Source organism: Zootoca vivipara, chromosome 14 (assembly GCF_965207765.1).
Source record: "Zootoca vivipara chromosome 14, rZooViv2.hap1.1, whole genome shotgun sequence".
Lineage (NCBI taxonomy): Eukaryota > Metazoa > Chordata > Lepidosauria > Squamata > Lacertidae > Zootoca > Zootoca vivipara.
In genome coordinates, this window is record NC_142597.1 from 44367440 (window position 1) to 44392717 (window position 25278).

Genomic DNA, 25278 nt, shown 5'->3' on the forward strand with positions numbered 1-25278 from the left:
AACTGTGTCTGGTAACCACAAGGAAGGAGTCTTGAGTAACGAAGCTCAAAAAGAACAGAGAAAAGAGAGGTTTAAAACAAAAAACTATTTTGAAAAGGTAAAAATGTCAAAAAGAAAAGAAAAGTAGGACAGTAGTACCTATACCTGTCGCGCCTTCCCTCTCGGGAGCTGCTGTGGCTGTAGCTGGTGCAGAGCTTGCTGAAGGAGACCAGCTTGAGGTCCAGCTCATTCTCCAGCTGCCGGGCTTGCTTCCTCAGATCTGCACCAACAAGAGAAAGGGGGGAGTGAGCCTTTCCAGCACGCACGCACGCACACACACCTACATACCTACACACACACTTTGCTGCTCCTAAGCCCTCAAGGGCAAAAAGGAAGGGAATTCATTCAGCTCTGTTTCCGAAAATGGATATTAATTTTAACAGTGTAATGAGATGCAATGTTTCTAATATGATCTGTCATGGATCAGCAAAATGGAAAGCATTCTGCTTTGGAAATCTTAACAGTGTACAGGCTGAAGAGAACAGAAAATGTGTGCTTCTACTACTGATTAAATGATTGCATTTAGATCCCATATTTTTTTCCAGGGTGCTCAAGGTGGCATAAATGATTTTCCTGCTGCTCATTTAATTTCCACAGCAACCATGTGAGGTCAGTTAGGCTGAGAGGCACTGACCGGCCCAAGGTCACCCAGGAAGCTCCATGACCGAGTGGCGATTCAAACCCTGGACTCTTGGGTGCTAGTCAGACACTCTGCGCATAGCTGTCAAGTCTCCTGTTTTTCGCGGGATTTAAATCCGTTTCCCGCTGTTATCCCAAATGGCAAAGTATCCCGTAATTCCCCCAGATTTATAAGGAAGCAGCAGTCTGGACATGCGCAGAAGCGACTTCCGGTGCCACGCCACTGCTGATCCCTTATTTTCCAATCCGGAAGTTGACAGCTATGACTCTGCGACACCTCACTGGTTCTCTCACTGCATCATCACCCTAGTGAGGTGGGAAACCTGTTGCTCTCCAGATACTGAACATGGGAAGCTGCTGTACACTGAGTCACATCATGGGTCCCTCTAGCTTCAGCCCTGCCTACACTAACTGGCAGTTAGCTCTCTGCAGTTTCAGACCTAGGTGGAGATGCTGGGGACTGAAATGGAGGGCTTCTGCCGTGCAGCTATGGCCCGTTTTATTTTATTTTTGAGAAAAGCAGGCTATACAGCATTATAATAAGAAAATAAAAACTGGGGTCATAGAATCATAGAGTTGGAAGGGACCACGAGGATCCTCTAGTTCAACTTTTGCCTAACATGGGGCTCGAACCCACAACCCTGAGATCACGAATCTCGTGCTCTACTAACTGAGCTACCCCTTGGGTGGCCGTTGCTTGGGGCAGAACACACCAGTTGCTAGCGGCAGAACACCAAAGAGGAGTGCCTGTTTATGGACCTCCTGGAAACAGCTGTACTCTCATGAAGGAAAACAGCACATAAAAGCTCCACGTTTAAAATAAAACTGGTTTCAAAATTCACAGGAAAACAAGATATTTCAGATAACCTTCAGTCTAATCCAGTAAGCCATAAAAAGAGAGTGTCTATCAGCACAACTTAGACAGCAGGGTCCATCTTAGCACCAATTACTGGGAGGTGGGAGGGAGAAAGCGAGAAGCAGGGTGCCAGGGGCATGTAAATGCTAATGAACCATTTGCCTCCCTGCAGGCACCTTTCAGGTTTCAACCTATAAAGCCCTGTGCATCTCAGAACCTCAATACCTCAGGGACTGCCGCTCCCCACATGAACCAACCCAAACCCTGCATTCAGCATCCAAGGCCCCTCTCCATGTGCCCCCTTCCAAGGAAGCTGTGCAAGGCGGTGACACGAGAATGGGCCTTTTCAGTGGTGCCTCCCTGCTTATGGACTGCTTGAAAGCATACCAGCGCAAGTGGATAAATAGGTACCGCTGCAGTGGGAGGGCAAACAGCATTTCTGTGCACTTTGGCACTCATCACAGTGTCCTGTGCACCAGAAGCGGTTTAGGCATGCTGGCAACATGACCTGGAAAAGCTGTCTATGCCTGCAGACAAACACCAGCTCCTTCAGCCTGAAAGCAGAGATAAGCATTGCACACCATAGTCGAATTTGACTGGGCTTAACTGTCCAGGGGTCCTTTACCTTATCTGCTCTTCCCAAGGAGGTACAACTGGTGCCATCACTAGCTACATTAAGGCACGAGGCAAATGCATTTATCTTTATCCCTTTGGGTCTTTGGCCCTTAATTTGGAGGGTTTTAGATATCTGTCGCCTCTTTTCAGGGGGTGGGATACACCAGACCCACCTTTTATACATATGAATGGGTTTTTAGGTTTCTATTTTGCTTTGGTTTTGAACTGTTTTGTAAATCACTTTTTGTAACAAAAAGAAAGCAAATAACTGCAACAAACAAACAAAATGTAGCATGAAAGTACAATACCGTATAAACACCACAAATAAATAAATGGGTGGTATTCAACTAAGTTTTATTCAGAGCTGTTGTGGCATCTATCTGTCTCGAGAGACACCGGAGTGCCCTCTTGGGGTGAAGTTAAGACCACCCCCTGCATCAAAGTGACCCCCCCCCCCCAAAGTCCAGTGTGTACGGAGGTGCTGGGTTGCCCAGACAACAATACTGTATCCCCTTCTCAGCCTCGCTGAGGTGGTCCAAAGGAAAGCAGAGCAAGATGTTTGGCACCAGCTTGGCTGCAGGAGTTGCTGGAAGGAGGCAGACAAGGCATTATCCAACCGTCTTAGTGACTCCCCTCCGGATTTGTGTAGGGTTTACTCCTGAGCCTTTTCTTCTCCCAAATATATCCCACAAGGCAGCGGACGCTTAGCATTAGAGTTTTCCTTCTCCTACATAGGCTACCTTCCAGGTTGACAAGCCCCATCTGCCCCTCACTTTCCTCTGCGGCACATGCAGGAACTGCCTTCCTGACTGTTGAACTCACTACAGTGGAACCTCGGTTTATGAACACCTCGGTTTATGAATTTTCGGTTTATGAATGCCGCGGACCCATCTGGAACGGATTAATTCATTTTCCATTACGGTACTTTCAATGGGAAAGTTCGCTTCAGTTTATGAACGCTTCAGTTTATGAACAGACTTCCGGAACCAATTACACCCATGCTTCAGTTTATGAACGCTTCAGTTTAAGTACTCCGCGGACCCATCTGGAACGGATTAATCCACTTTCCATTACTTTCAATGGGAAAGTTCTCTTCAGTTTATGAACGCTTCAGTTTAAGTACTCCGCGGACTGTCTGGAACAGATTAATCCACTTTCCATTACTTTCAATGGGAAAGTTCACTTCAGTTTATGAAAGCTTCAGTTTATGAACAGACTTCCGGAACCAATTGTGTTCATAAACCGAGGTACCACTGTATTGGTATCATCCACTCAATCTGCTGGGCCTGTCTTCGCATGCAATGGAAGTAACTAACTCTCCAAGGTTCTGAGAGACCCATCGGCTACCCTCCCCTGGTTTAGTCAGTCAGTCAAAGCCATTCCTGGGGTGGGACCACTTTCGCCTGCTGACAGCTTCCTGGAGCCACAGGTGAGAACCAAGTGCAGGGTGGGGACCAAAGCTGGACCAACTACCCCAGAATGAACACGACGTGTCCCCCCACCAGAGGTACGACCCCCTCCCCAAACACCCCATAACCTATTCTGAGCGGACCCAGTGAAATGAACAGATGCCCCAACGGAGGAAGCCCACAAGCAGGACCCGAGCCACAGAAATTCTCCCCTCCTGCAGCTTCCAGCTGTTAACCCGTGCTTAGCTGTGACAGGCAAACAGAACCTCCTTACACAGGAGCAGTGTACCACCGAGCACTTTTCTTGTGTGTGTGTGTGTGTGAGAGAGAGAGAGAGAGACCCATTGTGTCTTGTTTGTGGGTCTCCCATTTGCTGGCCCTGGTTGGAAACAAGGCCCCTGATGCTCTGCGATGGGCCCCACGCCTCACCACGCCCCCCCACTCCATTTCCCCAGCCCTTCTCCGGAAATGAGGCCCAATAGAACCAAGGCACCCCATTTCCCCAGCCCCCTCCCCTTCTTGAGCTTGGCCCCCTCCCCCATAGACACTTGGGAAGTCCTCGCCCTCCCCAATCGCAGAATATGAGGCCTTCCAGGACCAAAGCGCCGCCTCCCCTCCCTTGACAACCCCAATAGCCCCCTCTCCATTTTCCTGCCCCTCAGCCGGTTCCTCCCCCCCCCTCACTCTTCTTCCCCCGCTGCCCCACCGTCCCTCCCTCCTGTCCCGCCCTACTCACCCTCCCAGTAGTTGCTGCTGCCCCCCGCCGCCGCCATCTTTGTTGTCCAACGTCAGCCTTCGGCGGCCTAGGCCGGCAGCGCGCTGGGCTACAGAGGCGGCGCGGGCCAGAGCGCCTTTCCCGCGCGACGCTTCCGGGTCATAGAGATGGGGATGGGGAAGAAGGAGAGCAAGGGCTGCAGCAGAGAGCGTAGGCCGGGAAAGGAGGGCGATGGAGCGTAGTAGAGGTGGAACCATAGAGATGGCGAGGAGGAGCGGCGGTGGAGTGGGGACTCCTAGAGCGCCAGCCGCGGCAGCGCCACTCGGCGGCTCCCGGCGCTAATGGCTACCCGCACCCCGCAGGGCGGACTTTGGGCTTTCGGTTCTCTGCCCCGCCCAGGTTACCATCTGAAACTCGGTCCTGCGCGGGTGAAGGGGGGGGGGCGTGCGGAAAGCCAAGTTAAGATACAGTACCGTGCAATGCTCGCTATGCCTTTGCATAATTTTAATTCTGGTGTAATCTGATTTTTCTTAATCCCCCCCATGGGTTTTATCGTATGGCGTTATGAACTGTTGTTAAACCGCTTTGGTATTAAATAAATAGAGGTCTATTTAATGAATGAATGAATTTATTTTTATCCCACTTTTCCCCAGGGAGCTCAAGGTGGTGTGCATGATTCTGCCGCTGCTCATTTAATCCTCACAACCCCCCTGTGAGGTAGGTCAGGCTGAGAGAGTAATAATAATAATAATAATAATAATAATAATTTGTTCCCCGTGCTTCCGACTGGATTGCCCCCGCCACTCTGAGCGGAAGTGACTGGCACGCAAGGTCACACCCAGCGAGCTTCATGGTCGTGTGGGGATTTGAACCCTGTTCTCCAAGGTCCTAGTCTGACACTAATACTCTGCACTGGCTCTCGCTGAATAATTCAATGGGTCTTGCTCCCATAAGGTTATGATTGCAGCCCAATTAATTGATTCATTCATTTATTATTATACATACGTAATCCAGCTTTCTCCCAAGGAACTCAACATGGTGCATCATGTAAGAAACCACCTCGTACCAAATCAGATCATTGGGTCCATCCAGCTCTGCATTGTCCCGAAAGCTTACATCGCTACTGTATTTATTTACTTATTTCGTTAAATTTATACAGTACACTGCTTGATTGTTGTTGGTTTTGGGTTTTTTTAAACCCTCAGAGGTTTACAAAATAAAAGACAGTGAAATCATGAAAAATTCACAACCACACTTTAAAAGATTAAAATTACTTCAACTTTCTAAGCATCTGGGTAGGCAGGTCTAAACAAGGCACCAAAAATAGTGAAGGCACCTGCTTGCTCTCAATGGGCTGGGAGCTCCAAAGTGCAGGTGCTGCCATGCTAAACGATTGAGTTCTTACAAATGCAGGAGGGGTATTTTATGTGGCACCCGTGGTGTGGTAGTGCCAATTCTGCCAATCAAAGTGGAGTAAGGAAATCTTGGAGGTAAACTGATCCCAAGTTGATGCATCGCATTAGACTGCCTATTGGAGGAGTTAGTTTAAATGCAATTTTAAAAGACCGAAGGCCTTTGTGATTATCTACGTTGGTGCACCATAACTAAACAAGATATCCATCCCATTAAGATGCCAAGTTTGTTGCTTGCCGATAACTGAGCATCCTAGTGACCGAAAGATGTTGTGGTTTAAAGCTGGGCCCTTCTGAACATAAAACCAATGTCATTCAGTTTTGGCTTTATAGCAAGAAGCTGTTTACTTGGTGCAGGGCATATAACTGGGTCTGTTGTATATTGTACGTAGGAGCTGGTTGGTGATAGCTGTCCCTGAGAAAGTCTACTCCTTTGCAGCATTGAAATGTATGAAAACTTTGTTTTAAACACAGGCAAGTAGTCATCGCCTGCAGAAGGTTTGATCTTCAAATTTCGTTTCAAAAGGACCTCAAGGAATTTTCTTAGTGTGTAAATCCCCACTCTGCCTGAGCCACTGCCACGCAAAAGATGTAATGGTGGAGCAGACAGGCCAGTTATTTATCTTAATAGGGTGACGTTGTATATTCAGCTCGCCTAAAGCCTGTGCAAGGGGCTACTGCTGCAACAAGCTGGTGGTCCCACAAGGTGTTTCAGATGATGTATTCCTATCATGAAGGGGCTGCCCTGTTACAATACCGCTAGCTATAACCCTTTTAAAAAAACAATACAGCAGGACTCATACTACCTGGAAACTTGTATGTGGTGCCTCCCCTTCTCAAGTTGAAGTAGCACCCTATGTTTAATTTTAGGTGCGAATTTTTAAAAACTCCACCCTTGCCCAGAATTTTGATAGAGAGGGATGGTAGGGCCACTGATTTATTGCCACAGGAGCAGCTAAGTATTGTATGTTGAGGACTTCAGTTTTGTTTGATGGGTATTTAATATGGTTGGATATTCTTATAGAACCTGTGCTGGGGATCAGTGTGCAAAGAGGGCAGGAATGGAACATAAATACTGAGGGCTTGAAAAAGAAAAAAGAAAAAACAGCTCCCAGCAACTTGAACAGGTGAGCATTGCACTTTCCATGTTATTTCAAGGGAGAATTCTAAAATGTGCCTCTTGGCACCATAATGGACGTTAGGAACAGCCCTTTGGGAAAGAGTAAAGTGAGACTGAAAGAAGGTTTTGGAGCAGGAGTGGACTCCAATTCCCACCAGCCTAGTGATCAGGCTGATGGGAGTTGCAGTCCGACAACAACAGGAAGGCCACAACTCGCCGCCCCCCCCCCACCATGGCAAATAGACAGGAACAAATGAGGCAGCTGTGTGTGTATTTTGCATATGAACTAGAAAAAGATGCCCCTGCATATAAGCTCTGATCCACACACCAAGGAATGTAACCAGCAGTGAAGCAAATAAGACACAGGAAGAAGAGACGTCATAAAATAGTTTTATACAGATTAGAGCTCAGTGTACATGTTAAAAAACCCAACACACACTCACAGGAGAGTCATCAAGCCACCCCACCCCCCATTCACACCCACTGGTTTGCATTCCCAAGTCAAGCCCCTAATTTCAAACTTTGCTTTTTGAAGGCACAACAGTGCATGGACTAAGATAGGGATGGGTTACACACCAGCAGCAGTTGCAGACCACTCTTCTGCACCACAGAAGCAAACACCAGATCCTCCAAAGGCATAAGGTGTCACACAGAGCTGGATGCACTTTTGTTGCTCTTTAAGCACCTTTGCATAATGGCTACCAAACAGATGCAGTCACCTGTGATCATCAAGGCAAGACTTGCCTCCACATTGAGATTCTGCATTTCAAACAAGTTCTGCAAGGAGGTCAAATACCACCTTATTGCCAACTGGGACGTTTAGGAGGAAGAATGGCAGGGAGAGAATCCTCTTAATATGTGTTAGGAAGGCCCAACCCAAGACCCATAATGTGGCAACAAGGATATCTGGAATCCACACTCAATAATTCGTACTTCAGAAGATTATATATTAAAAGCCAAACATCAGTTAAGGCAGAAGATGATTAGGATAGCATTCAATACTCTTGTAACAGCATTTTGGGATGGATAAAACAGGTAGGAAGGTTGTTAATGGACTTAGGAACTTGATTTCATAGAATCCAATCCTGGCTGATATGAGAGGGACAGTGTTAACTCACGTCTTCAACCTTTTGAAGCCCGGGGGGGGCACATGTGGAATTAAAACAAAAAAAACTGTTGTGGGCACCACACAATACCCATTTCATGGAATAAGGCTGGCAAGGCTGGTCACTGCATTTCCTAAAGAGGCCAAAACATACCCCCCCCCCACCAAACAGAAAAGCAGGCAAGACCCCAAACCACCTCAACTTTTTAAAAGGGATAAAAATGGGAGGTGGAGGAGACCTTTGTGGGTGCAAAGAGGTGTGTACGTGTCTGAGCCCACAGGCACCATGTTGGGGATCCCAGGGTTCATGTTCCCTTAAGTTTCTTAAGGAGGAGGGAAACAGAAGTTAAGGAATCCCAGGCCAGGGAGCATATTACCATCAAATCCTGAAGGGAACATCAGTCTGCCTAAGAGGCTGTCTTGTATATTACTCAGTTTAATATTTTACAACTGTAAACAGCCTTGAGTGCCTTGGCAGAATGCAATTACTATTATTTATTAAATTTCTTTAAATTTAATTTCTTTATTTAAATTTAATTTAAATTTAATTTCTTTAAATTTCGGCCTTCATCCGAGGATCACAAGGCGGTTTACAATGAGGAAATCCAGACAGAGAACAAAGGCCAGAGGATATTTCTAGCCCTAGCTGTTAGAGAGGGTATACTCAAAGCATCATCTCACATGGGGTTTCAGATAATTATGGTATGTGTACTTACCAGTAAGCCACAGAATAAGTGTGGCAATCCCAGTCACTGTGTTCCCAATCATGGCAAGTTTTAAGGGGTTTGAGAAAAGCATCTGGTTTAGGCCTTGTGGATCACTTATACAAGCCTTTGCCATGCTGGTCCTCTCCATAGGTTTTGGGCAAGCTGACCAGGGCGGATGGGTATTGTAGTCTAAAACATGTGAAGGGGACTAGTTTGGCCAAGGGTGACTTATAAGCATTTCTGACAACAAACTGAGCCAGTATAGGTGGAAGTATTTAGCCAAGTTCCTATAAGAAAGCTAGCAAAGGATGAATGACTGAGCCTTGTTTACCTCCCACAGATTTCATTATCTTTCTTTTAAAAAACAAACAAACAAACTGGTCAGTTTTGTTAGCCCAACTCCGTGACAGGTTGCATCTTCCTACACAGGTAATGCAAGAGCCCATGACACAAAAATACGTATTGGCAAGAGGACATCACCCAGCAGAAAAATACTTGCAAATGGGTGGTGTCTGTCCAGTTTTGCCTGGCAGCAGCAACGCAAAAATCACCATGATCCTTTCCATTCCCCAACCCTCAAAACAGCCCAGCTTCATTCGGCTGCAATTCATCTGCTTCGTGGTTTGACCCCCTAGCAAGCATGCACCTGATTGGATTTTAACCCTGATGCCTTCCCCAAATAAAGCTAACAAGGCTTAAGAAATGGTGACGTTTAAAAAGGAAACAAAAGACACACACATATCCATCATGTACAAGGAGGGAGCTGGTCTACCTTCTAAGACAGGCACGTCCAACAGGTAGATCGTGATCTACCAGTAGATCGCTGGACGTCTGTGGTAGATCACTGGCTCCCCTCAAAGCAGCTCAACAACTTTAGCTCCCCTTAAAAAAAGCTCAACATTTTGCCCTGCATCCCCCCAAAATGTGGCTTTCCTCCTCCCTAAAAAAAGCTCAACAACTTTGACCTGAACCCCCCAAAACAGGGCTTTCCTCCTCCCTAAAAAGCTCAACAACTTTGACCTGAACCCAAAAAACCAGGACTTTCCTTCATAGAAAAAGTTTAACAACCTTGACCTGAACCCCCAAAAAGGGGGTAGATCACAGCCAGTTTTTAACTCTGTGAGTAGATCACAGTCTCTTGGGAGTTGGCCACGCCTGTTCTAAGAGATTTTTCTAGCCCAAACAGTGAAACATAAAACATCAGAAAAATAGGAGGCAGCCTTATATCAACCCAGACCATTTGGCCCATCAGTACTGCCAACACTGCCTGGCAGTGCCTCTCCAGGGTTTCAGGCAGGAGGAACATCCCCAGCCCTATGTGGAGATGCTGTTGGAGATTGAATCTGGAACTGTCTATATGAAAAGTGGGTGCTCTACCACTGAGTTGCAGCCCTTCCCCGAAGCTTGTGGTAATTGTGTGTCAGCTTTGCAACAGCTATATGCAAAGTCCGTAAATGAAATTTCCAAACAAGTGGTTGAAGGGGGGGGGGGGGGAGAGACTAGACTTGTACCATGCAACATGAGGAATAACCACTGTAGTGCCTCCCATTCAGAACAGGCCCACTAACATTCTCTCTCCTTTTTGGAGATACTTTGAGAAGCAGCAAATGGAAACATTTTTTTTTTGCAAAATCTAATCTCAGCAGAAAAGCAGATTTGCAGTTACAGACTTGGTGCTCAAAAAAGGAAGGATCAAGTAGGAGGTGCCCCCCCCCAGTCTTTTTTGTGGTTAGGAGTAGCCTGGTGAGTTTTCAAAGCAATTGCATATTAATAAGGTTTACAAGGAGGAATTATTTTTCTAGACTACAGATACACGGTCACGAAAGCCACTAGTCTGGCTGCTTGTACAAAGGCTGCCTGAATCCAAAAAATGCGCTGTGAAGGACCATTTGGCATCCAAGCCAGGAATTCTGGCTCACAATCTAGCTAGCATTAGACTCTTGCTAGTCTACATTGTCAAATAGTGAATATCAGAACTTTTGAAGCAGGATCAGTGCTAGAGAACTCAACCAAAACACATTTTTTATTTTTCAAAAGAACTGTCGCCTCAACTGGAGACAGAGATTCTTGCATCTTGATACAACGCTCCTCTCTTGCTAGGAGTCAAAGGTAACCATGAGCCAGGCTTCTGCCAAAATAACCTAACCTGAAGTCATTCTTAACAGAAGGAAGAGCTTAATTCCTCTAAGTAGTGAGCAAAGACCAGTTTCCTAACACCCTGCACCAATTGACACTGCCCCAGGCAGAAGAGAATAAGAGGTTCCAAAGACTTCCTGGAGCAGCAGTAGTTTAGACAAACGTCTTGGCAGCTACAGTGAATTTCTCATAGATAATTGCATGGAGTGAAAAGTCTCAGGTGGGCTTAGGGAAAACATTGCCAAAGTGCTTGCAATGCCACAAAACCATTTGGTCGTTCCCCTCCCTGGAGTGGGCTTGTAAGCAACCAGGCTTCCAGTTGCACTCCTGACTAGAAGAGAAGCCAGCTGGAGAGTGGGGTGGGGTGGGGTGCCCTCCTTGTGCATAAACCAGGAACTGGCATGAGCCAAGAGCAAAGGTTTGGGAGGACACACATTTTGGGCCTGTCGCTTGAGGGAGGAAATGCTCAGTGTTGCAGGATCTGTCTCTGCAGGGAACTTCCCTGCTGCCGGGTGGGTCAGTGTTTGCTGGAGTAGAGTGTCTCCTCCTCAGTGTCCGTTTCATCCTGGAACTCGTGGCTCAGCAAGGACTTCTTGGAGCCCGTGGACATCATGCGGATCTCGTCCTCATAGTCGTCATGGTGCTGTCGTAGGCGGTGGAAGCCGTCCTTGTGCCGGTTGGACTTGATGGAACACACACACCAGATGATGCAGGCTGTCAGGATCACAGCTGTCATGGTAGCGCCTGGAAAAAGGGGGGTTGTGTGCGAGAGAAATCGCAACCCACACATGAACATCAGGACAAGGGCAGAAGCTTCTTTAACAGAAGACGACACATGTAACTACATGGGTTTATCATGCACCTAAGTTACATTTACACACATTACATTTTGCATGTTTATGTAAGAAAATACCTCCCACATATTACTATATGAGGCTGTTCTTCATAGCAAGCAAAGTCATCCTTGATTCAAGAGCCATGAGGCATGCAGGGGACACAGGAGGAGAAAATGGCTCAAGTCTTTAAAGAGCCAGAGTGGTGAAATGTCTTACTTTCTAGCCTCCTGAATAGACATTCAGACACAGACACCTCCCCCCACCACACACAAGAGAGAACAGTAATGTGGGCTCTCACCTGCTACCGTAACCACCAACTCCCTTGGAAGGCCAAAGATCTTGTTGTCCGTGTCAAACTGCACATGGAGAAAGCTAGCCATGTCATGGCGAACCAAGACCTGGAAAAAAGCAGTACACATTTCAGCAAGGACTCTCCTCCCTTCCAGAGGGGAGGGATTGCGCGCGGGGCCCGCCTCCTAGGGGCATCCCGTTAAGGGTATCCGGCAGTCGTGGATCCTGTATGATGCCCTATTTGGGTTAGGGCAGGCATCCCCAAACTGCGGCCCTCCAGATGTTTTGTCCTACAGCTCCCATGATCCCTAGCTAACAGGACCAGTGGTTGGGGAAGATGGGAATTGTAGTCCAAAACATCTGGAGGGCCGAAGTTTGGGGGTGCCTGGGTTAGGGCCATGGCACGACCCCCGGTGATGTCAGGTGAAGCTTCCAGTTGTATTTGCATCAACAAGCTCCTCCCACTGTTCGTTAACCTTTAAGTGTCTCCACACCTGTAGGGAGGAGTCACATGTTGCGTTCCCGTCCAGTACCTAAGCCAATACCACTCACATGCTATAACCAATAAAGTTGTGGCCTTTATTTACCCATTAACCTAAAATCATGTGTCCTTGTGTCTTATTTACGCCACGCGTGTGACGGGTCATCAACGCGCAATTGTGGGGATGCAAGCACAAGTCCAGGGTTAAGGTGGAAAAGAAGCCAACGCGCCCCCCTCCGAATGTACCAGCAGCCAGGGGCTTGGGACCCCAAGATGTTCTCTCTTGTGGAATAAGGAAGAAGTCTGCACTGAACTCCTGTTTTGTGGGGAGGGCAAGGACATTTTAAGCACAATGGTTGGGGAAGAAAAGGGACTCTGTTCCAGTCCCTAGCACACAAATGTTGTCAAACTCAAATAGGTTAGAAAGCCAAATTACCAGGTGCTTGGAGTGTGGTGGGATACATTTTGGGTAGAGTGGGAACCTCTGAGAGGTTCACATGTAACATTCTTGCCTTCAATGTAAAGGTAAGTTCATGTTTCTCTTGCAGTGGCAGACCCCCTTTCCTCATGATCCCCTTGTCCACAACAAGAGAGACAACTCCTCTCAAAGAGTTCCTGGGCACAATGAGTTCCTGCACTATTTGGTGTCCAAACTCCCAAATCCCTTCTGACCCTCTGAAAGTACACAGCGTCCCCCTTTCCAAACCACCACTGTTCTCAGTTCCTCTTTACAGCCAGGACTTCTCATCTGCCTTCTGTCACACAGCTCCGGCTCCCAATTCCCAGAAGGTTTGTGTGTGATGGTCACCTTCCACCTTCCAAAGAAATGCTCCAGGGCTCATGCTGCATTTCTTCCCAACTCAAGCCAAAGCTGCCTCAATCACCTCTTCCACCAGGCTCATGAAACAAGGCTGTGGTGTGCCTTTCCCGTACCTTGACATGCTGCTGCTGATAGCCTTCCGCTACAGCATGGATCTTATGGTAGCCAGGAGCCAGCAGCACATGGAAATAACCACCTTCCTTAGTGTAGACTTTTACCCCTTCGTTGAGCACAATTTGAGCTTTCAACACTGGCTGTCCATGCCTGTCTCGGACAAACCCATAGACTCCTTTATGAACCTGGAAGGAAAGGAAGGAATCTGAGGAGGTGTACATCTAGAAGTTCTTTTATGTAAGGGAACAAATCTTCTCTTCTCTATGGGGTAAGACAAAGGTGGGGAAACCTCTGGTCTGCAGGCTAGATGTGGCTCTCCAGGCCTCTCTATGTGGACTGTGCAGGCCACACCCTTCCCTGGTCCTGCTCCCCACTCTCCGCAAATGCTTTTGCCTAGCTGCCCTCTTGCTTGCCTGGACTGAGAGATTGCCACAGGTGGGTGGATTGTAGAAACCTTTACAAGGCTGGAATGTATAGCCAACTGTACAAAAGAAAGAGTTGCAACTGCTTCTTCATCCATTTTTGACTCTGGCATGTGGCTCCCAGAAGATTGACCATGAAGGGAATGCGGCCCTTGGATTGAAAAGGATTCCCCATCCCTGAAGCAAGAAAACCTCCACAGAACAAAATACGCACAAAAATTAAGCAAGACCCAAAATGTATGTTCCTGGTGTTACACTTCCTCACTGCCTTACCCTCAAGGCTTATGACTGAGAACGCTATGCATTATCAGGCAGAGTGGCAGACCCAACAAACCTCAGAGCCAAGGGGGATTTAAATCCAGCATAAACCTTGTCCAAAATTCCAGCTCACTCATTACACCTTTACTGGGTCCTCACTATATCACCCAGAGGAGAACTGTTAGTTGTCCTCTGTATCATACGAGGTCTGCCTGGCCTCAGTTGGAAGTCGGTACTGGGTGCCACTGGTCCCATGCTTGGGAACACAATTCTAGCAGAGATTCAGCTGGCAGCCTCACTTTGGATTTTCAGGCTTTTCCTGAAGCCTTTAACACTGACAGTTGTTTAAAATTTGCTTGAGTAGACAGTCATTTTAATGAGTGCTCTGTACTGTTTAATGATTTATGTGTATACATTTTTAAAATATCGATTCAGTGTACAATGAATATCCAACAGCAAACAGCTACAAGAAATTCCATCCTTAAATCTAACATTGTGTCCAGCCCATTCTGAGCAACTGCAAACAAAAGCTTGAATGTGTTCAAGTCCAAACTCACCTCCACTAGCATGCTGAGAAGAGCTTTCTTATTCTCTGCCCAGAGGGTAGGAAGCTGCCCCGCACTGGGAAAGTAACAGCAGCCAGTGTATACCGTAATCTCTGGGCAGTGTCCGTAGGAAAGACTGAAATCCTGAGAAAAACAAATGCAAAAAGAGGGTTTGTGGCAGGAAAGAGACAGGACTGGACCAAAGCACAACCACTGGCAACTGTGTTTAATTTGGCTAAGAGAAACAAGATCCCCAAAGTGTAGTACAACTGTGAAATACCTTCATGCTTCCCAGGTGACTGTTCCATTCAGCCCCAAGCAACACCCCTCCAGGAATATTCTCATCTGCAAGAGAGAGACATAAAATCAGAAGCCCTTTGTAAGAAACAGGCCTGCCCCAAAAGGTCCAGAGCACCCTGGTCACATACCTGACTTGTTTGGACAGCTAGGCTGGCCCAAATGCATTGTGGGATGGTTGTTTGCATACACAGATGCCAAATATCTCAGAGTCTCTTTGTTCTCCACTATAAAAAGAAAAGAAAAGTCAGAGAGTCAACAAGTGTGTGATTCAGCCTGTGGTACTCGAGGCAGACAGCAAATGCCATGGTGTCATTATAATAGCCAATGAGAAGCCAAGCATGCTCAACGGCCAGGGATGATGGGAGCTGTAGTTCAGCAACTTCTGAATGGTCAAAGGTTCCCCATGCCCGTTCCAGGTTCTCCATGTCTAGTTTACTCTCTCAAGAAGCAGCAGGGAATGCTCTTTAAAAGAGGGAAGATAATCCCACATGTTGTTTCCAAAGTACTCAGAGGATGGCACAACCATTACCTGTCTGCACAGGCTTGTCATAGGGGTAAGTGACAAGCAGAGATCCTCCGTCCAAGTTAACAGAGAGACTGAAGTCTTGCTTCAGGATCAGGTTGTCCATGATGGCCTTGGTTTCCGGTTCTCTTGCCCCAGAGGAATTGCCTAATGGAGTAAGACACAGAAGTTCTCAAGACTTGAGGCAAGCAAACAACTCAGTAACAACCTGGCGAGTAACAGGTGACTCCAGACAGTACACAAGCTTTGCCAAGACTGCTGCCACAGCACTGAAGCACCTGACCATTCACTCACATTTCCATTCAATGGCAAGCCATCAAAGTGCGTAGATAAAGGCAATTAGTACAGTGCCACAACAGGGTTCTCTTTAACCAATTAGACATCCCTCCCCAGGTTAGGATGAAAGGATTTATCACAGGAAGAGGTGTGTGTGTATGTCTGCTTTACTTGTGAAATCAGTGTCCAGATCTTTGCCATGAATGTTGGTCAGGCCAGTCTTTGAAGTGCAGTCTCTCTCCTGAGCAATCTCTCGCCCATCTGGATTGAGGGATGGCACGATGACAATTCTTGTATTGTCAATCAGCTAAAAAAAACACAGAAACAGTAAGGGAGAATCATCAAGCATCAGTCGACCCTATCCATCTAAAAGGAGTGGGTGTGAAGAAAGAGGGAAGTTGGCTTTTCCTTGGATAAATGGCAGAACTAGGGTGGGAAGGAGCAGCCAAGGCTGTTTTGCACAGAACTGCCTCTACTGGAGAAGCGGCAAGTGCAGCGCATAGGAGGAGGCCCTCCACCATTATTCCACATCCCACAACTCTCAGCAGTTTGACAGTCTGGGAGAAGAACTGAGGAGAAGTTGAGGAATTTCCAAAAGTGAAATGAAAGCAGTGTTTGCCCCTCCCATAGGTGGCTGTCACTGCTTGAATGGCACTGGGACCACTTCAAATGCTCTCACGGCTATCCCTTGGTCTGAAGGCAGCCCTGTTTAGGGAAGCTCTTAATGTTTGATGGATTACTGTATTTTATTATTTTGTTGGAAGCTGCCCAGAGTGGCTGGGGAAACCCAGCCAGATGGGCGGGGTATAAATAATAAATTATTATTATTATTATTGGTCAGGTTTATAGAAGTCTCGTGGTGTTGTACTCTTAGCTTCAATATACCACATTAAAGCCACGTCTTTCCCACCTGAGGCTGACAAATCCGTCTCAGCAGCCTTTACACTCGGCATCACTTTGGATCTCCTGAGGCAGGGGTGGGGATCCTTGGGCCTCTGGATGTTGCAGAACTGCAGCTCCCATCACCACTGTTCAGCAACACCTAAAGCGCCATAGGTTCCCTCACCCAACCTGAGAGTCCTTCTCTGTTAAGCCACATCCCCCTCTAATAGTCCACAGGGTGCCCAAAAGGGACACCCTGAAGCTAATAGGCCCAGCTCTTCTGCATGCTGACAGACATGCAACAGCCTACCTTGGTAATGGCCAGGTTCTTTTTGTAGTTCATGCAGAGGAACTCTGCCAAGGCCAAGAGCAGCTCTGTGCCAACAGGGGCGTTGCCATGGATGCCAGCCACAAAACGGATCTTTGGCTCCTCTGGCTCAGATTCTTTGGGTTTGTTGGAGATTTCCAGGGACCAGATATGACGAAACTCAACACTTTGGCCCAAGCTGAGAAACAAACAAACAAACAAACAAACAAGGAAAGAAAGAGAAGTGCAGCTGGTTAGCTTTTTAATGGAAAGAACAGCTTGAGCCTTTGTGGTTGATGCGTGCAAAAGCCAGAGGCTGCAAAAACAGGATTTTTCAGGAGCCTAAGATCCCTGCATAGATTGTCGCCCCCTCTATGTTTCACAAAAGCAGAATAAATAATAACTCATTATTATAGCAAAGCTGTGACTTCTCCAGAACAAACAGAATTACCCATAGCCCAGGAGTTCCACCTACCTAGAGAGATTTGTGATCTTCCGGTAGTTCAAGTTGAGGCCTCTAAGAGACTCGGAGAGTTCATTGTAGGAACGGTAGCGATGAGGCTGGACATCTGCCGATGACGAAAGCAGGAGGCGCTCCAAGCCATTCTCTGCTGAGAGGTCTTTAATCAGGGTCTCAAACTCTTTGGTGACTGTGCCATTGAGGCCAACCATATTTATATCTGGTACTGTCCCCTCCTCTACTTTGGAGTCTTTTCGGGTCAAAGTAAAGTTGACCTGCACTGCACCTTTACCTCCAACTTTCACTGTCTTAGTTTCTGAATTATACCTTTCAAAAAAAAAGAGGTGGTAGGGGGAGAATTTGAAATTTACATACAATAAAACTGAACATTCTGGCTGCTTGTGGCAATAGGATGTAGGCTGTTGTTATTTTATATTGATTACTGAGAAAAGTAATAAATATTATGTTATTAAACTTCAGCATAACAGATATATGTTAGGAATCTTTAAGGAATGTCTGTGCAAGAAGAAACAGGCACATGCCAGGCTGTTGATTCCAACCACAGATCCAGTGGACAGAATGCTATAGCCGCGTATCATGGTTTAAAGTTGGGTTCATATCATGGACTGTATGGAAGCCATTAACAACAGTCTCTGGGTTCACCCACAACAGGAAGCTCTGGGGTTAAGTGATGAATCTGGGTTTGTTCAGCAGTTCAGGCAAGAAGAAGAACAAATTGACTGCAAAGGAGCTCTGGGCTCCAGCATACAGAATGGGCATCTTCCTGGTTTCTTAAACCAGGGTTTTTAGTTACAGGTAGGTAGCCGTGTTGGTCTGATGGCGTCGAAACAAAATAAAAAACAATTCCTTCCAGTAGCACCTTAGAGACCAACTAAGTTTGTCATTGGTATGAGCTTTTGTGTGCATGCACACTTCTTCAGATACTTCTTCAGGGTTTTTAGGGCATGCCCAGGAAGTGAACATACGCTTTGCTTCTTGGCCAACAGATGGTGCTACTGGCTCTAACTCAGTGACTGCCAAGCAAGCTCATAAAGGGAGTAGCAATATTAAATAGTGTTCGCTGAAAAGAGCCACTGGCCCAGCAGCTTAATCAACAGCAATAGCAGTTATTGACCCCAGAGTATTTATTTCTGTTTTCACACCATACGGTCTCAGGGTGAGTTCCAACACCATGTCATATAGAGAACATTTTATCCTACAGGCTCACAGTCTATTTAGGAGAAAGCCCCCAATTCCAAGTTAAAAAGTAAATCCTTCCTTTTACAACCCAAGTCACTTTCTTCCAACATAACTGTGAGGGACAGGGGATATCGCGAAGTCCCTCCCCTCCTGAGTTCAAGCCCATCCCCGAGCACAGGGGAAAGCAGAGAGAGTTCCGATTCCAGTGGGGAAGCAGGAAGTCGTGTCCGAGGCTCAGGCAAGGTAGTGGAGCCAGGGTCCCAGGTGGGACAGGAAGGGGCAAATAAGGGGGGGAGACCCATCCCCCCAACTCCGGAATTACGCAGAAAGAGGAGAGGAAAGAGGATGGGTCTGCCAAAGCTTTTGTGTTGGAGAAAGACGCGCCAAAAGCCATTCGGAGGTTCTGAACCCGAATGACCACATCGCTCCGTGTAAATAGCAATGACTTCAGCACTGTAAATACGCAGCACCAATAAAAGAATAAAATGCAGAGCTGTGTAGCGTCGTTACTCTGAAGTAGCCTGCTCCGGCCACTGTGACAATAACATATTTTCATGGACCAACTCCTAAGAGTAGCACCTTGAATTTGGCCTGGTAGCAAATCGGCAACCAGTGCAGATCTCCGAGCAAAGGTGTTATATGCCAATAATGCCTTAGTCCTGTCAGCAATCAGGCTGCAGCATTCTGCTTTAGGCGAAAGAGGAAAAATGCCAAATTCAAAGCTGAAAGACTCACCCTCGTGCAGATGCTGTAATTTTGTATGTTCCCTGGGTCAACAGGCGCCAATAGTCTCCACTCTTATACGTAGAGACAGGGTGATCAATGTCCGCAACACTGATGGTTGCATTTAAGATGCCCCGTCCATCTGTGGCATCCAACACAAACCCTTTGACGCCTTGGTGGACCTGGGCAGGGAGAGAGAGAGAGAATGAATATGAATCCTGGCCAATGTTGTATTTCTTCTTTAGAACAGAGGTGGACAACCTGTGGCATTCAGGCTCACACATGGCCTCAGCTTCATTTCATGCAGAGGGGCAAGGAAGACAAAACATGGAGAAGAAGAGTGGCAAAAAAGAGAATGGAGTACCCACCCTCAACCTCTGGCTCTGCCCACTGCTGGTAGGCACCCACACATACACACAGATGCAACAGGAGAAAAGGTTCCCCACCCTTGGGTTTAGAAGGTGCCCTATTCTGGAAGTTCAGAATACAAGAAATTCAAGGAAAAATCTTTTTCATGCAGGCATCCTCAAAGGCTGCCCCATTCCTAAGGCTTAGTGCCTGCTATAAAACATATATGCACACACTAACTGGAAAATGGGTGTATTTATTTTTTAATGGAGAAAGGCTCAGCCCTGGCCACCCACACCCCCTTTATTGGAAGGGGCTTGTGCTCAGTCTTAGAAGAATCTCCTAGAAAAGCCACAGAATGTCATTCTACGATTACTCATTTATCCAAATTTGATACTCGAATGAACTGTTTAACAGGGCACTCTGTAAAGAGTTTGCCTTCTCATTGTGGCAGTACACAAAGATGCTGTCATGCCTGTTCCAACAATTCATGGCACAAGAGATTGAGGCAGCAAAAGGCAAACAGTTGTGAAGACAACACACCAGCTCACCTGCTTGATGAATTGCAGCAGAGACCTGTGATTCTGCTTCCAGTATTTTGGCAACTCCTCTGCCTGAGGATATTTGATGCAGCCCAACTCAATGGTCACTTCAAAGCAATTGGTGTTTAAGTAATTCCAGTCCTGCATGCCACCTGAAGAACAATGATTTATCAGAAGAGCCCTATCAAATGCCTCTGCTTAGCAAAGACCTTTGTAGCATGATACACACAAATAAATCTGTCACTTAATGAATTGAGAGCTGGAATTCCAACTGCAGAATGATGACCTGAGCATGTGAAACAAATAAGGAACGTTGCTTTTGAGCAGGTATGCATTAGTACAAAGGACGGCAGCCCAGGCTTAACATGAGGCCTGCACAAAGACAAGCAGGACTGTTCTTTAATGAAGAGTGTGCTTTTGACTCTTCATATAAAAGATGCAAAAATAAAGCAAAATCACAAGGTAAGAGGAGCAAGCAAGGGATGGGAAAAACTGTCAGGAAGAACATACAAGTTATTCTACCTGCAGCACTTGTGCCCATGTGTAAGGTAGATATAGCAAGTTAGCTTATTTTAAACTTTTTTGGGGGGGATTTGAAGAGCATGCAGCCCATTGTACAATTTCCTTAGACTAAAAGAATTTCAATATAATTCTTGTTGTATTTGAATCTTGTTTGTCAGAAGCAAGGTTTTCTTCACTTCTAGAATGTAAAACCACCTAGAGTGGATTGGGATGCCACAAGCCATGGCAGACAGGATTGGTTTTGCAGACTCCCGAATGAACGGTGCCTTGGTTTTACCTGGAACATTATACCACTGAGCTCCATTGGTGATGCCGTGAGGGAAGTACTCGCTAGGATACATGTCCGCACAGGGGTGACCCTCAAACATCCGTGTATTCTCCTGGAAGAGCAAAGGATGGCCACCTGTGAAAATTGGATTTCCTGACAGCGCCAGAGTTAATGGGCTGTTTCCAGCCAACTCCTACCAGAGTAGACCTAACTGGCTACAACCAAGTGCTTTTATTTCCCAGTTACTGTGCTGCATTTGAAGACATGGACAGCTCAAACATAATGGCACCAATTAATACGCACCTGATTATGAGTGTCACTGTAGGTAAACATAAGCCCTTAAATTCAGGCCTCCCAAAATCCAAGTCCAAACTATTTATTTAGACAATTTTTCAACTTCTGTTCACAAACTTGTGTACTTGAGTAGATTAAGCAATTAATGTAGTAACTTTAGTTTTTGTTCAAGAAGCCGAGGCAGCATACAATGTTTAAACAATCTCACCCCTTTTTCCACAAATACTTTGCAAGGTAGGTTAAGCTGAATGTGCCCCACAGTAAGTATCATAGCTGAGTGCAGATTTAAACTAAAGACACCCCAGTCTTAATTTGACACCAACCACTGCAGACCAGTGGTTCTAAAACCTCAATCCACAAGACACTTGCTGCTGCCAAGCGTACGAAAGAGAGAAAGAAAAAGACAAAGAGGGAGAAGGAGAACAGAAATCAAGCAAGAGCTATGGCCAAAGCCATCAGGGAAAGAATTTACTTCCCCCAAATGGACAAGCCGATGATATGAGATGTAGCTCAGTCAACAGACCGTGCCATTATCCGCCGTCTGAAACAGACATCTTATTTGGCTCATGTCACAGCATTACTCTATGTCTTTCAGGGAGCTAACCTTCCTGCCATGATCTTGTACATACAACCTAAAACATCTCTGTTTACAGAAGGAAGGAAGTGTGTCGGTATTTGAATATCACCATGAAACAGCTTTCCATGTTAAGAACTGAAAGCTCCGAGAATCTGATTCCAGGATCTCTCAAGGACACCCTGGAAGATAATTTACCTTGGCATAGGAAAGTGCAATTTTCTGAAAGACTGCATCATCAGGGGATCTACTATATGTCGCAACTCCTTGTTGGTTGTCATCATAGGGGTAGTTAACCACTAAAGAGCCTGAAAGAAAATAAAGGAAAATATGGACCTAACAGTTTTTTTCTACGAGGTGGCTGCTTTGCCAACGTGCTAAAGAACAAACCTGCTGCACCTGGAACTGGGTGTGGACAATGCAGCTGAATGAGACACAGCTGTGGGCAGCCTGAGACAGCACTATCCACCTGCTCATAAAAAGCAAATCTAAAGTGAGAGTCTAGGGCAGGCACCCCCAAACTCGGCCCTCCAGCTATTTTGGGACTACAACTCCCATCATCCCTAGCTAACAGGACCAGTGGTCAGGGGTGATGGGAATTGTAGTCCCAAAACAGCTGGAGTGCCGAGTTTGGGGATGCCTGGTCTAGGGTGATGTGCACTCTTTAAAGGAACCCGTCTCATTGTAAGACTTTAGTGCATGAGCTGAGACTTTGTTTGGACCTTGGATGAGAACCCGGAGTCTGAGAGCAAGGGTGTGTCAGAAGGAAAATGAACTGATATTGATTTATATGCATTAGTAACTTTGTATTAATGTTACATTTTTATATGTAACAGTGTATTTTTGTAATACCGTGTTTCCCCCTTTTTAAGACACCATCTTATAACTTTTTCCCTCAAAAAACACAAGGTGTCTTACTTTCAGGGGATGTCTTAATTTTTTATTAGGTTTTTATTACGGTACCTTACAGCCTCCTCAGCCGGGCCAGGCCGCTGGCTTGGGATGCTGCTGGGCGCTCTGCCCGGCGCTGCTGGGTGCTCCAAGTGCACCGCGCTGCAGCAGCCGGTTCCGGGCGGCGGGGCGGCAGGCCTCCTCGGCCGAGCCAGGAAGAGGCGAGGCCGCTGGCAGGCCTTCTCCTCCTGCTGCTGCCACAGCTGGCATGCTGGGTCCCGCTGGCTGGTTGGGGGAGGGCCTGTGGGTCTCCCACCGCTGCTCTGCCTCAGGCCATGCGGCCCACAAAGTTCTGGCGGCGCGGAAGGACACCCCGGCGGCATGGAAGGGGCCAGCAGGCCTCCCGACGCCGAGGGGTTTCCCCGTCCGAGCGCTCGGCCCGAGTGGAAAAAAGTCCTGGGAAGAGCAGGGAGGCTCCCAGTGTGGCTCACCTGGCGACACACTCAATTCATGCACTCCCTCCCACCTGGTCTCAAGCCTCTCCGAGGCTCTGAAGGAAAGCAACAAGGTATGTCTTATTTTCGGGTTATGTCTTATATTTCAGAAATGCTTAAAAATCCTGCCATGGCTTACTTTATGACTACGTATTAAAAAAGGGGAAACACGGTATTTGGTTTAAGTTGTCTGTTGTTGCTTCAGTTTTTTGTACACCACTTAGATTTTTAGTATATTAAGTGGTATAGAAATTAAATAACCAATCAATCTATCAACAAGCCAGCCTGCTATGTCCCTAGTCTCAAGGATTAACCACAGGACAAAGCTCAGTAAACACAGGCAACAATAAAGATTGTGTAGCAACACTGAGGCCACTTACTGGAATTCACTTGGTCTAAGAGACAGCAAGTCACACTCACTTGTCACATAGTATGGCAAAAGACAAGGAAATGAAACAGCTACTGAGAAGCTGTGACACTGAATGCAAATGGCACTTTACTGCCGGTTGTGACTTAAAAATTGAGCAAGGACAGACTTCCCGGCAAAATGCCATCAGACAAAATGCAACTTCAATCTTGGGTCACAGCAATAGCAGCCAAATAGCCTAGGGAACTACTAGCAATGCAATAAAACCTGAAAAAAGGCTAACTAACAAGGTTGGGCTGAGCCTTCTAGAGTGTTTCTATTTACAGACACCCAAAAGGCCTTAGGATAAAAGGGTATAAGTTAATAGGGGCTTGTGGAGAGCTTTTGCAAAACACTCTTGTGAGACCCACATGGTGCATAAAAGTCATTGTGACATCAGATGATTGACAGGTGGGTGGCCACATAGGAGATGGGGGAGATAGCTATCTGGCCCACTGGCAAGATCCAGTTCCAGACCTTGAAGTAGTTTCCTCAAGGTCCTTCCAGCCACTTGCTAAATTTTCTTGCAATCACCCCAGAGGTCAGAGAAAAACATTTAGAAGGGATGGAGCAGGCATCTCCAAACTCCGGCCCTCCAGATGTTTTGGACTACAATTCCCATCTTCCCTGACCACTGGTCCTGTTAGCTAGAGATCATGGGAGTTGTAGGCCAAAACATCTGGAGGGCCGCAGTTTGGGGATCCCTGGGATGGAGCTTCCACAGGCACAGTGAGATCCAATTTACCTCCACAGCTGCTTACTTAAGCTTTCCCTGCAGGGTACTCAGCAGCACAAACCTACCTTCAACCTATGCGAGACCAGGATTCTCTTACCTCCATGCAAGTTTGCAGAAAGCACAAATGGGTATGTCTTCAGCCAGCTCATGACAGCTAATGTCTCTGGCTGTGGAGGGTCTGTGATCTGGAAGAACTGATCAGGGAAATTCCGATTCAGGTCATAGTTGTTGCTGTTGTTTCTGCCAACAATCCCCAATCTGTCTCCTAAGGAAAGAAAACAAAGCCTGTTGAGATTCTCAGAAGAGGCATCTGGTTGGCCTACATGAGATCAGGGTGCTGGGCTAGATGGGCCTTTGGCCTGATCCACTTTGCAGGGTTCTTCTGGGGTTCTATTCAGGCCATCTGTGTCTCCTGCTCCTTTGCTCTTCATAAACCCAAGATTACATCCTCCAAGTCCCTCACTCCACCTGTTCTTGCTTGCTGCCTCCTATTACTGTACTACCTGATATCACCCTCCAGCCTCTGCCAATATATTTAAATGCCTGATAAAAACCCACCTCTCCACCAAGAAGAGCCATTTCCTTCCACTCTTCTTTCCTTGCACATTGCATGTTTGAAAGCAGGAAAAGCATCTTAGCTTTGTTTTATGTGAAATGCCTGGTCTTTCTAGGCATTCCAGAAATAATAATTCTCCTGGACCTTGTTAAAATGCCAGAAGATCTGATGAAATATCCCTGCATCAGATCCTTGCCAAATAACTGTCCTCTTGCTAAAATGGAGATGAATGGAATAAGTTGCCCTTAAAAGACCGATTAGGGGAGATAAGATGCCACGAACAAAACAAAGGCAGGCATTCTGGCATGGCAGAATAAAAAACAAGGAAGTGGGATCCTCTACATAGCTTGTGGTAAAAGCTGGGTAATGAAAACAAATGAAAACTGTTGCCTCTCAGGAGGAATACCTTTGCCTTCCCTTAAAGCCACCAGTGGTGGAAAGCACAAAATGGAAACA

The 25278-nt window shown here is 46.6% G+C and overlaps 2 protein-coding genes across 4 annotated transcripts in view; both read right to left on the reverse strand.

The window, feature by feature from the left end:
- Positions 1 to 4363, reverse strand: part of GOSR1 (golgi SNAP receptor complex member 1) — an 82678-nt gene extending 78315 nt beyond the window's left edge. For 2 of the 3 annotated variants that reach the window (XM_088657571.1, XM_060283078.2), the window contains exons 1-2: positions 4295 to 4363; positions 139 to 259 (exon numbers count right to left, since the gene is read on the reverse strand). In XM_088657571.1, the coding sequence (XP_088513697.1) occupies positions 139 to 259; positions 4295 to 4331 (158 nt within the window). In that variant the 5' untranslated portion in view covers positions 4332 to 4363. The remainder of the gene's footprint in view (positions 1 to 138; positions 260 to 4294) is intronic. The other variant, XM_060283079.2, reaches the window with a different exon arrangement.
- A 4616-nt stretch (positions 4364 to 8979) lies between these two features.
- The window catches only part of CPD (carboxypeptidase D), a 37970-nt gene continuing 21671 nt past the window's right edge, over positions 8980 to 25278 (reverse strand). The window contains exons 7-21 of the mRNA XM_088657572.1: positions 24364 to 24531; positions 21938 to 22047; positions 20881 to 20983; positions 20091 to 20233; positions 19204 to 19373; positions 17284 to 17595; positions 16812 to 17007; positions 15791 to 15926; positions 15350 to 15490; positions 14949 to 15044; positions 14801 to 14865; positions 14533 to 14664; positions 13295 to 13480; positions 11888 to 11987; positions 8980 to 11497 (exon numbers count right to left, since the gene is read on the reverse strand). Of these exons, the coding sequence (XP_088513698.1) occupies positions 11271 to 11497; positions 11888 to 11987; positions 13295 to 13480; positions 14533 to 14664; positions 14801 to 14865; positions 14949 to 15044; positions 15350 to 15490; positions 15791 to 15926; positions 16812 to 17007; positions 17284 to 17595; positions 19204 to 19373; positions 20091 to 20233; positions 20881 to 20983; positions 21938 to 22047; positions 24364 to 24531 (2285 nt within the window). The 3' untranslated portion in view covers positions 8980 to 11270. The remainder of the gene's footprint in view (positions 11498 to 11887; positions 11988 to 13294; positions 13481 to 14532; positions 14665 to 14800; positions 14866 to 14948; positions 15045 to 15349; positions 15491 to 15790; positions 15927 to 16811; positions 17008 to 17283; positions 17596 to 19203; positions 19374 to 20090; positions 20234 to 20880; positions 20984 to 21937; positions 22048 to 24363; positions 24532 to 25278) is intronic.